General features: G+C 32.4%; 2 protein-coding genes across 2 annotated transcripts; both read left to right on the forward strand.

The window, feature by feature from the left end:
- On the forward strand, window positions 1-1550 carry LOC7470706 (transcription factor MYBS3). Its single transcript, XM_024603588.2, has 3 exons — window positions 1-490; window positions 709-902; window positions 1162-1550. The coding sequence occupies exons 1-3, from the start codon at window positions 196-198 to the stop codon at window positions 1393-1395; spliced, it is 723 nt and encodes a 240-aa protein (XP_024459356.2). The 5' UTR covers window positions 1-195; the 3' UTR covers window positions 1396-1550.
- Window positions 1551-5934: 4384 nt separating this feature from the next.
- On the forward strand, window positions 5935-9105 carry LOC7470707 (abscisic acid receptor PYL2). Its single transcript, XM_002308532.4, has 2 exons — window positions 5935-6851; window positions 8730-9105. The coding sequence occupies exon 1, from the start codon at window positions 6230-6232 to the stop codon at window positions 6803-6805; it is 576 nt and encodes a 191-aa protein (XP_002308568.2). The 5' UTR covers window positions 5935-6229; the 3' UTR covers window positions 6806-6851; window positions 8730-9105.
- Window positions 9106-11739: the final 2634 nt, after the last annotated feature.

Genomic DNA, 11739 nt, shown 5'->3' on the forward strand with positions numbered 1-11739 from the left:
TATGGTATAAATCGCAGGACGCTTGTGAGGAAGAGAGCGCGCAAAAGCTTGGGTGGAAAATATAAAGAAAAGAAACCATAAGCCCCTCGTCATTTGAATCACTAACCATAGAGCAGTAAGCAGTCATAAGTGGTCTCTATCCATCCCTGAGTGTCTGTCTTGTGTGGATTTGGAAGTTTGCTGGTTTTTTTCATTATGGGCAGGAAATGCTCACATTGTGGGAACGTAGGGCATAACTCAAGGACTTGCACAACTACTCAAAAAGAAAGTTTAAGGCTCTTTGGCGTGCAGCTGGACATACCAGCTTCGTCATCTTCTCCTGCTATGAAGAAGAGTTTTAGTGTGGGTAGCTTGCCATCTTCATCAACCACGCCTTCTTCTTCTACGTCATCCAATTCACCGCAGGTTAACACAGGCGACGAATTTTATCTCCTCTCCAATGGATATCTCTCTGATGGCCAAGTAGGGCGTACTCCAGAAAGGAAGAAGAGTGAGTTCAACTAGTTTTTGTGCTGCTTAATTTGCCACTCACCCTCACACATGTAGCTAGTTTCATCATCTTTTCTGCACACAAATTGAATTAATCATCTATGGAGGTATGATGGTCATAACTTAAATCGATCATTCGCAGCGCTGTGTTTCACAAATTTCTTGGTTCAATTTATGTGACTTGTCTTGATGGGGGGTTGGCTTTTCATGCATGGTTAGGTGTGCCGTGGACCGAAGAGGAGCACCGGATCTTTCTACTAGGCCTCGAGAAGCTCGGCAAGGGTGACTGGAGGGGTATCTCAAGAAACTTTGTGACCACAAGAACTCCGACCCAAGTAGCCAGTCACGCACAGAAATATTTTCTTAGGCAAAACAGTCTCACTAAAAGAAAACGACGCCCTAGTCTCTTCGACGTAATTATCACCATTATTTCTATATGCTTAATTATCACCATTATTTCTAAGGCTGTGTTTGTTTTGCAGTTTGATTTAAGTCATTTTTTGGTTTTTAATTAAAAAAAAATCACAAATATGTTTAGCTGGAACAACTTTTTACTTGAATAAAAAAATCATTACAAATTTAAGTCAAGATTTTACTTCCATTAAAAGTTGAAATTCCTAGCTTTAACTTATAAATTTTACCAAACATAATTCAAAAATTATATTTTGACAGGTTGGGAATGGTACTAGCTCAATCCAACCAGCCAGTGCTAGCATTCCTGAGGTTATAATTGAAGGCAACATCTTTGGAGGGTTACCATTGATGAGCACAGTAGCTTCTCCAATTTGCACTAGTTTTTCTGAGTTGGGTTTAGGTGATCATCATTCTGTATTGCTTCCATGTTCAAGTCCTGATGAACATGTCAGCTCCAAAACTTCTAGCACTCCTGCTCCCAGCAAAGCCTAGCTAACACTCACTGCCAGCCGCGCGCACCTCCATTGTAGTCTCCCCTCCCCTTCTCTTTAATTAATTAGCGTTGTCCTCTTTGATACCCAAATTTATTTATTTATTTAATTGCCAAATCGCCATGAAAATAGTACTGGGTAGTCTTTATTTTTGCATTTCTATTTTCTTTAATTTTAAATCTTGGCTAGATAACTTTAGAAGATCATGGGGACTTCCTGATGGGAGGAGAAACTCAAGCCTTGTCATGGTTTAAGATTCTAATTAAAAAAATCCAAAGACTTTTCAAGCTAGAGCTACCCCTTTAAGCTCAACATTTTGCTCTTGGTAGGTCCATGAAAAAGTGACACTAATTATTAAAAAAATTCTTTCTAGAAGGAACATGATTAAGAAATTAATAAAAGTTTTAATGGGGCTTTCAGTGAACCATCAGAAATTAAAAATATTATAAGTATGCATCATGGTTGTAAAAAATAAAAACAAATATTTATTTTCTTATACCATTTAAAACCTCTTTTCATACGGTCTGAAATGATCTAAAACCACTTGCAAAATTAATTACATTTGATCCATTTTAATTATATGTTATTTATGAATCTCGTTACTTGATATTTATTAGAACTTGATTCAATGGACAATAATATATTCTTCTTTTTAAAATAGTCTTGTAATTTAACTGCATGTATATATATGTGTGTGTGTGTGTGTGTGTTTTAATTTTAATAATATTGTATATGAAAAATATTTATTTAATGATGTAATTAATTGTTATATATAACCTGATATAATGGATATAACAAAAATAAATATTTTTAAATATATAGAAATCATTTTATGTATTGTAATATTAACTTCGAGTGGATATCCAGTAATTTGTACTAATTAAAAATACAGCAGGGCCTACCATACTGGTATTTACAACTTTGGGATGGAGGCATATTCTTGAGAATCAAGCAACTAGCACGATATTCTTTATAAAGTTAATGCACAGTGCGATCTTGACTCTACTACATTTATTTTTATGCAGCTGATCACGTTTCCTTAGCTCTACTGCTTCTCTAATCTCTTTCCAATTTATTGCATGATTGCACCTCTCCTTTGTGGAGTTTAGAGGGGAAATCATTTTCGGTTTCCTTTTTAATCACAAATAAAATTTATTTATTTTTTAAAATTTAAATTGATACAATTTAAATAGATTAATTTTAGTTCGGTCCCATCCAGTTTATATTATTAAAAAACCAGAAAAAAAATCGAAATACACTTTATCAAGTCAATTGAAAGATCCCACCGGCACAAGTGGTGGGTATTCGGTCCCTAGGGCAATGTCATTCTATTTTTTTTATTTTAATTTATTAATATAAAAAATAAATTAAAGATTATAAAAAATTATTATTTAAATATATTTTTAATTAAAAAATATTATACATTACCAAATACATAATAAAAACATTAACCTGAAGAGCAACGGAGTTCCTGCTCATGTTGATGATCTATACAGATCCCATCATAAATAAAATAAATTCTCCACCACCGGAATTATTTTTGGCGGCTTTTCTTAGAGCATAAAATACGAAACGACTACCCGCTCTATCTAGCTTAATAAATAATAATTAAAAAATACTAACGGGTAAATTATTGAATTAATGGGCCGGGCATCCGGCTCATCTCCGTTCCTGCTTGAATGTACAGTACCATTATTAGTAGAAGTTGCACTCTTTAGCCGGGCCCGAAAATCTGGCCCGTTACCTCGTTTTGCAGACTCTTAGAGGCCTATTAGCCTTAGAGTCTTGTTTATATAGGCCCAATTACCTAGGCCCACCATTCATAAGAGTTGCGCTCATTCAGCAGTTAATTACCAGCCAACACCGAACACAAATAATTTTTTTTTTTAACATCAAAACACACAAGGGTTCATTATTTGAACAAAATACTTCTCATGTTATGGCATATAGGCTTTTAGAGTCTAATTAGAAAGGCGTTATTTTTTAAAATTTTAATTTTTTTATGTATTTAGATAATTTTAATGTGTTAATATTAAAAATAATTTTTAAAAAATAAAAAAATAATATTTTAATGCATTTCTAAATAAAAAATATTTTAAACCATAACATACCCTAAACCAATCATGAGCTGGCCAGATAGAGGCCATGATCGAACCATGCACCTCTTTCACCTCTTTCATCTTTCCCCAACTTTTTTTTTCTTCTGTTCTTGTGTGATTAAAGCATTGACTATAGCACACGACCATGTATCAAGTGATTCCTAGGTACTCAACAAAAGAGCTAAAGAAGAGGGGAAAGATTTCATCCAGCTAGGTGAGTGTCGTGTTTCTCCTTTGCCAGCCATAAAGACAACACATCTATCCATGTGGGAGTAGAAAGGAGACAAGACAAGGACTAAAGGGAGTAACATAACTCCAAGACTTGTGTCTCCTTTTTTCTAAAGTAGCGATGCAAAAGGTCAAGGGTTACTCCAATTGGTGTATTGGAGGAGATAAGAGAGGACAAAGGAATCCAGTCCAATTAGGGGCTCCTTGCCGATCTCCCTGCTCGGCGGCTACCCAAATCACTGAAACGGCCTTGCCATTTTGGTGATCTTCCTCCTCTCCACGTTTGATCAGATGAGAGACATGAAGAAAATGGGATAATAATTTCATTTTGAAGTTTAAGATTCAATTAGGTATGATTAATGTTTTTTATTGCCTTTCAACTATCATAAAATCAACTTGCTCTTTTTCATGAATCAACTATTTCAACTTGGGGCCATTTTTAATTTCAATGATTTGGTTGCAATTAATTAATAGAATATTTTTCATATAAATCAGACTGATCCCATAAGGAACTGGCTGGATCGCCTCACATTTATGGTTGACTTGTGTATAAATTATGGAGCCCTCGGTCAGTATCTTTGCTCTGAAGTACAGTCTCTAAACATTGCACCTCATTCATGATCTCATTCACCGACTAAAAAAGAAAAGAAAAGGGGAAGTGCACCTGATTTGAATTCAAAGTCCTCTCTGCAAAATGCAGCATACAGCCACGCATGCAGAGCTGTGCTTACCTGTTTCCAGTCTTGCTCCTGATAAACATGACCATGTCTCTCCCTTAGTCACTGAACTCATACAACTTTTCCAAGAAAATCAAAGAAAAGGAAACCAATGAAGGGAAAATTCATTTTGTTCTTAATTTATGGTACTGCTACATGACAAAAATCATGTGTGTTGTTATTCATTTCATCTTCTTGTCCAGGGGAAATAAAGACCAGAGATTACACGCATGCATATATAAGTGGATCGATGTCAGCCAGGTAGCTTTGATGGTAAAGTTGTCTGGTAAACCTCAAAATAGCCAATGGACTTCTCAGTTAACCTAAGAAAAAAATATATTACATCTGCAAATGTACGTAGAAAATTATTATAATTATGGTAAAATAGGGATATATATATATATTATTGAACTATCTAATATTATAACGATTTGATGCTCTTGTTCAATTCTCGATGTGTAACTAACATGTGATGCTTTGTGAAGAATTAATACGGTATTTATAATTGATTAATAATTAGCTAATTTAGTTTGTGAAGTAATGCTCAATGTAATTCAAAGTAATAATATTCTAATCAAATTCAATTATATTTAAGATAAAATATTTATATTCAATTATCGAAGATTGAGTATTTTTTAATCAACTTATATATAAATCAATTTTTCTTCAACCGATATTAAAGACAAGTTTTTTTAAAAAAATCTGTTTGATATTAAAGATAATTTTTATGTACACAATTAATGTGGGGAAATACATGGCACAGAATTTGGGAAATAAATCTGTGAAGTGGTAATTCAAGAAATTGATAATAATAATAATAATAAATGTGAGTTAGGGGGAATCCTGCAAAGTAGAGTTATGGATCACGCGGGAGTTTGTTAGACTTCCCACATGATCCTCGAATCTCCAGCTTGCCTTTTCAACGATGGCGACAACCCTTCATTTACCACTCCCTGTCTCTTTTCTCCCTCTTTTACTCTTCTCTCCCTTCTCCTTTTCTTCCATTTTCATTTCTCTTCATTCTTCGGATCCCAAACATACCACCAACAATTACGTCACCATTGCTAATAATGTATTAATCAACCAAAAAACACTTGGGTTCTCGGCTTGAGGGTTGATATATGATTAATTAAGCAGAATCCGAGTGATTATGGGTTTTTAGTCGAGGAAGGGTTGGTCAAAGTTTGATTCTCTCGGCGTATCAAACAAAGGAATAAAGAAAACTAAAATGGCTGAAATAGGGTAGGCCGCAGAATCATGCAATTAGTTCCAAATACCATATGTCATTTTAGTGATTAGTAATAATAAAACATCGACAAACACCTTTGCAAAGCACCATCTTGCTTCTTATTTAATTAGCACCTTTGCAAAGATCTACCTTTATGCTCGAGCATTCCCTAAAGATAAGCACAATCGAGCAGGTAAATCGATACAATCAACAATTTTATTATGCTAAACACAGACACTTTCCTCTTATAGTTATGTTCGGGCCACCCCTTAATTCTCTCATCCTGGAAGTAATCACATTTTTAATGTTTGGACAAAAGCATGGCCCTGACAAGTTGTTGAGCCAAGGACACTTCTGTCAGAAAAACAAAAGAAATTAAGCCCAGCTCTTTAATATTATATATATATATATCCCCAGCCGTCCATGTATCGATCAGTTCACATTATTTGCTGTGTCTTTGCCTCTCCTCCTCCTCCTCCTCCTCCTCCATCTATCTTCATTTCTTCTTCTTGCATGCTAAATTTCTTGTTCAAACAGACGGCCTAACTAGCCGCTCTTTCCAGCATGGATGCTAATCACGCCCCACCAGTACCACAAGGCTTAACCCAAGAAGAGTATGTGGAGCTGAAGCCCTTGATTGACACATACCACAAATTTGGGGCAGCAGTACCCAACACATGCACGTCCCTCATAACCCAACGTATTGATGCGCCAGCTCATGTTGTGTGGCCCTTTGTTCGTAGGTTTGATAACCCACAAAAATACAAGCACTTCATCAAGAGTTGCAAAATGAGTGCTGGTGACGGTGGTGTAGGCAGCATAAGAGAGGTCACAGTTGTTTCTGGGATACCAGCTTCCACAAGCACTGAAAGGCTAGAGATTTTGGATGATGAGAATCATATTTTAAGCTTTAGGGTTGTTGGGGGCGAGCATCGGCTAAACAATTATAAGTCTGTTACATCAGTTAATGAGTTTAACAAGGAAGACAAGGTCTACACTATTGTTTTGGAGTCATATATTGTGGACATACCAGACGGCAATACAGTTGAAGATACAGAGATGTTTGTGGACACTGTTGTGAAGTTGAATCTTCAAAAGCTGGCAGTGGTTGCCAATACAGCTCTGCATGGACACGAGTGATTCTAATGAACCAGATTAATCATTTCCTTTGATGATGATTATCATGGTAAGATTCCCCTATTTGAAATCTTAGTGGCCAGTTAAGGATTTTGCAAGTTGGGTTTTCTTTCCCTTCCCCCCCTTTCTTTGCTCTCTTCTCTTATTGGTATTAATTGGTTTGTATATTTTAGTTTTATATATTAGGCAAGTTCAGCTATATTGTTATGGACTTTTGTTTTAAAAAATGTTATCATTTTCTATTCAATAAGTTAACCAAAGCCCACAACAAATGATGAAAGCACTCCTCTCTTTTTTCTTCTCTTACAAACTTTCCTTTTGTCAGCTAACTAAAGCAATCTAGCTAGTGTTGAATAATCAATGGCAGAAAGTAGAGTGCAAATCAAATAGAATTTTAGTTATATATATATATATATGCACACTTGTTTTCATGAAGTGGCAACGCAAATAGTACTCCCGATTAGAAACATAATTTTCCCTCGATGTTTTCCAAGGACTATCATATCAATTTGGTACTCATACACAACCAAAATATTGCATGATACTAATAGAATATTTCATCGTTATTTAAACTTGAATTTTATTAGAAAAAAATTTATCAATAGAATCACAAACACTAAATGATTATAGAAAAATATGTTATCGATAATTTCTATTCTATTACTAATACAATTACCAATTGATTTGTCGACGGCAAAATCACAGCAAAAAAAAAACAAGGCATCATTTTGTTGGTAATTTTATTTGTGAATATGGCATATTATAGACAGAGTAAACCGTTGATAAATTCATCGGTGATTGAATATTAATCTATCATACGCAACCTTTCAGGTGAGATTCGATATTTCCACGAACGATCATTCATTACTTATATGAAACTTATATAGAATATTGATGACAATATGTATTAATTAATAATATGAACTAAATAAATTATCATTACTCAACTAATTAGTTATTATTGGTTTATCTCAAACTTATTTAATATATTTTAATAGTACCCTTAAATCATTATCAATTTTCTCTAAAAACACAAATTTATCAAAATTTTCAGCTTAACAATAAAATTGATAAAATATGAAACGTGCCCATTAAATAAGTCATTATTTATTCATTATAAAACACATAAATTACAAAATCAAACTCAATTTCATCAAATGACAAATAAATATATTTTTTCAAAATCTCAACCAGACTCTAACATGTATAAATGTATAATTTCTATAGAAAAAAGCTATAAATTAAGTAAACACATAAACAAACTACATATACTACATAAGAATACCAAAAAATTAACATTTTAAAAATGAGTTACAACAAAAAATGGATAGTTTTGCTTACTTGATGTAGCGAATTAAAAAAAAAAATTAAACCAGAACAGGAATGCTGATAGACTAAGTGCTGGGGTGGATAAATTTGTGATGATTTGAGCTTAATTTGAGACAAACTAAAGGGGTGTTGTTTGTTGTTTTCTGTATAAAAAGAAGAAATGAAGGAAGGGAGGTCGGCTGTTAGGTTATAACTTTAATATTACTGATGGATTCATCAAAGAGTATTACCGATGAAAATATTTCCTCGATAATTTTGTTTGTAATAATGACACGTTATTTTTTTTATTTTTTTCATTTCAAACTGTAATTCCCTTGATTATCACCGACGAATATTTTTGTCAATAAATACCGAGAAAAATAGCGAAGTAGTATTCCGTTACTAAATGATACTTTAATTTACATACAATATTGTTCATGTCGGTATATTTTTATTTATATTTGATCATTTTCTAGCAATGATATCTTATACAGATATAATGTGGATATGCACAAAGTGACATCTCTCATCTCCAACAATATATGCTAATTATAATAAATTTCTTGCTGATTAGTTTTCGTGTACTCTAATACAAAAGCAAGGTTGAACTTGTTTACAGGAGAAACGGCTGCCATATTTGTGCCTTTGTCAATGATGTACGAGACTGAAGTTTACTTGCAAATAAGTGAGGGCAAAAAATATTTATACTACATGGGTTTGTTTCACGTGAGACTCCATGATCATATCATATGATTGAAAGCGTTTGGGAAAGGGAGAGAGCGTATTAATTTCTGTTTGTAGGTTTATAGGTGAGAAGATTGGGTGAATATATATATATATAGCTTTTCGTGTGGCTTCAATGTCAACCCTGAATCCACCGGCGAGGACGAATTAAAGATAAAAAGTTTTAATATAGACACTTGTGATCATGAGCAACATTGGAGGACATGTGACCTAGAACGTAGCCCCATCTATATTTATCTTTAATCAGTGCATCAATCCATCTTTGCCACTTTTTTCGTGGGAAAGTAGCGAGCAAAATCTGATTTTGTTTGCCTTCAACTGCATTAATTAAAACAAGCTTTAGCTTTTCTCCGTGTTAATTAATTATCACCCAACTTGATTGCAAGACTTAAATGTATATTTAATTAAAAATTGTTTTACTGTACATTTTCCTTACTTACTTTTTGATCAGCTTTGTTCTGCTACTTTCTTCCGCATTTTTTTTTTGTTTCTTCATAAAATAAATTAGAGTACAAGATCAAATTTTCACTTTGAAAGTTAAATTAAAAAGAACAAAAACATTAATAGAAAAAGAAAAAAATCAAAAAAATAATAACCAAAATGAAGAAGAAAAAAACAATACACTATTAACTTGAATGGAAGAATGGAATTAAAAACAATAAGACTTTTATAAAAGGGTTAAGAAAAAAAACAAAAAATCATAAGAATAAAAATCAAATTAAAAACTACGTACATGATAAGAAATTGAATATGTAGAGTTTTTCAACGTATTTTTTACATGAAAAAAATCTTATATGTAAATAAAAAAAAACTCATGCACGGAGCTGATTAAATAAATCACAAATTATTGTGTAAATAAATAAAAAACAAAGTCATTAACAATAAATAAAAATATAATTAGAAAAATTAAGATACAAATATCGATCACGATATTTAATATCGCAACACATGTTATTACCTGGTTGTGTTTAATAAATTTGCTTATTAAAATCAATTTGTAATAGAAATCGATACACACATAAAACTTATTGAATTAAATAAAAGGAAAAATATACTATGCAATGGTTAACATATTAAAAATATTATCAAATAAATAAATATTTAATATAAAAAAAATACCGATGAATTATACTAACCTCTTAAAAAATTACAAACACTTAATATAATTAAGAAATAATTGATTTTTAAAAAAAGTCTAAATAAGTCAAACAAATCATAGAGAAGATGTATTAATTAAAACTTAAATATAAAAATTATTTTAAAAAAAATACATATAAACAAGGTATTAATAAAAAAACTAATTTGTTTTTTTTTAAAAAGAAAAAGGCCAAGCATCTGGCTCCCCAAGAAAGGGCTCGTGCGTGGGCCTGCAAGTCCATGACATCCGCCCCAATTATATGGAAAAACAGTAGACAATGCATCGTCTAGAAGTCCCCAAAATCCGACCACTTTGATGGCTAAAAAAATAGGGTTGATATGTTTTTCACCCAAAAACTCATTTCCAACTCATTTTTGACCCAAAACACCATAGAAACCTTGTTATATCAATCATTGGCTTCTAAAAATGCAAGAAACCAGCTCAAAAACCAAAACCAACTCGAAACAAAAAAACAAAATCTATTTGAGCTCAAATCTATTTTTTTAAGCATTTTAAAAGTAAAAAACACCTAATATTAACTTCCCTCATTATATTGAACAACTTGACACAAGAATCGACTGTTTTAGTGACCAAAATCGTCGTCAATGACAACTTTCTCTCTATACATTGAAATCTGACAACCCCCTCTCTCCTCCACCAAAAAAGAACTAAAAAATAAGAAAAATAAAGTTTGGTACCAAAATTGAATTTTAAAAAATTAGAGATATCGATCAACTAATAGCTAAAAAAAATAAGGGACTAGAATAAACTCTACAAACAAATTTCAAAGTCACCACCTATTTTACTTGTTTTTTTCACTTCAGTCCTCTTTCTTTCAATTACACCCTCCCTAAAATAATGCAATTAGATTCTAATTTGGGTTTAGAAGGGCTTAATTGTGAAAAATAAAAGTTGAAGTATCAAATTGAATTTTTTAAAAAAAACTCACTATTGAAATCCACAGTGAAAATGAGTCTGAATGAAAAGTAATGAATACGAATACCCTTTTTTCTTATAATTTATACTAGATCATTGTCCAAGCTACATTGTGAGTCAAATCAATTTTTTAACATAAAAAAGTGTCTAAGTGTTACTAACGTGTTTTCTAGTAGAAAAATAAATAAATTGTGTGGAGGTTGACTTGATGTAACCCGGTCAACTTGACGAGTCTAACGACAACTTGAAAAACTATTAAAAATATAATTTGATTAAAAAAATCCAAGGCGACATGTTTTTGAAAAACATATTGAGATGAAAATATATTGGATCAACCCAAGTTAACTTATCAAACCCATGATCTGGATCATGAGACCGGGATAACCTCATAGAAAGCAAGTCAAAGCCTGTCAATCCAATGTTAAATGATGAAAATAAACAGAAAAACTAAATTAAAAAAGAGACGAAAAAACAAACAACTCGAGTCAACTCATATTAACCTATCAAAACTACAACCCGAGTCAAACTCACAACCAAGGTCATAAGATTGTGATAACCTCATTAAAAAAATAAATCAAAACAAATTATGAAGGCCAATTTTCAATAAAATCATGTTTAAGGTTGAAATTGAAAAAACAATCATTATGAAAACATGACACAATAAAATGACCACAGTCTACACGGGTCAACCCACGAAACACGTGACCCGAGTCATAAGACCAGGATAACCTCGTATAAAGCAAATCAAAATAAATTATGAGGTCTAATTCATAATCAACCGAATGTTGAAGGATAAAATTGAAAAAAAAAT

The sequence above is a fragment of the Populus trichocarpa genome, chromosome 6 (assembly GCF_000002775.5).
Source record: "Populus trichocarpa isolate Nisqually-1 chromosome 6, P.trichocarpa_v4.1, whole genome shotgun sequence".
Taxonomy (NCBI): Eukaryota; Viridiplantae; Streptophyta; class Magnoliopsida; order Malpighiales; family Salicaceae; genus Populus; species Populus trichocarpa.

Bases quoted from the DNA above. Each gene is read 5' to 3' on its own strand.
- LOC7470706 (XM_024603588.2), top strand. From the start codon at position 196: ATGGGCAGGAAATGCTCACATTGTGGGAACGTAGGGCATAACTCAAGG. The intron at 491-708 runs GTGAGTTCAACT...ATGCATGGTTAG, and splicing joins TACTCCAGAAAGGAAGAAGA to GTGTGCCGTGGACCGAAGAG. The intron at 903-1,161 runs GTAATTATCACC...ATATTTTGACAG, and splicing joins GACGCCCTAGTCTCTTCGAC to GTTGGGAATGGTACTAGCTC.
- LOC7470707 (XM_002308532.4), top strand. From the start codon at position 6,230: ATGGATGCTAATCACGCCCCACCAGTACCACAAGGCTTAACCCAAGAA.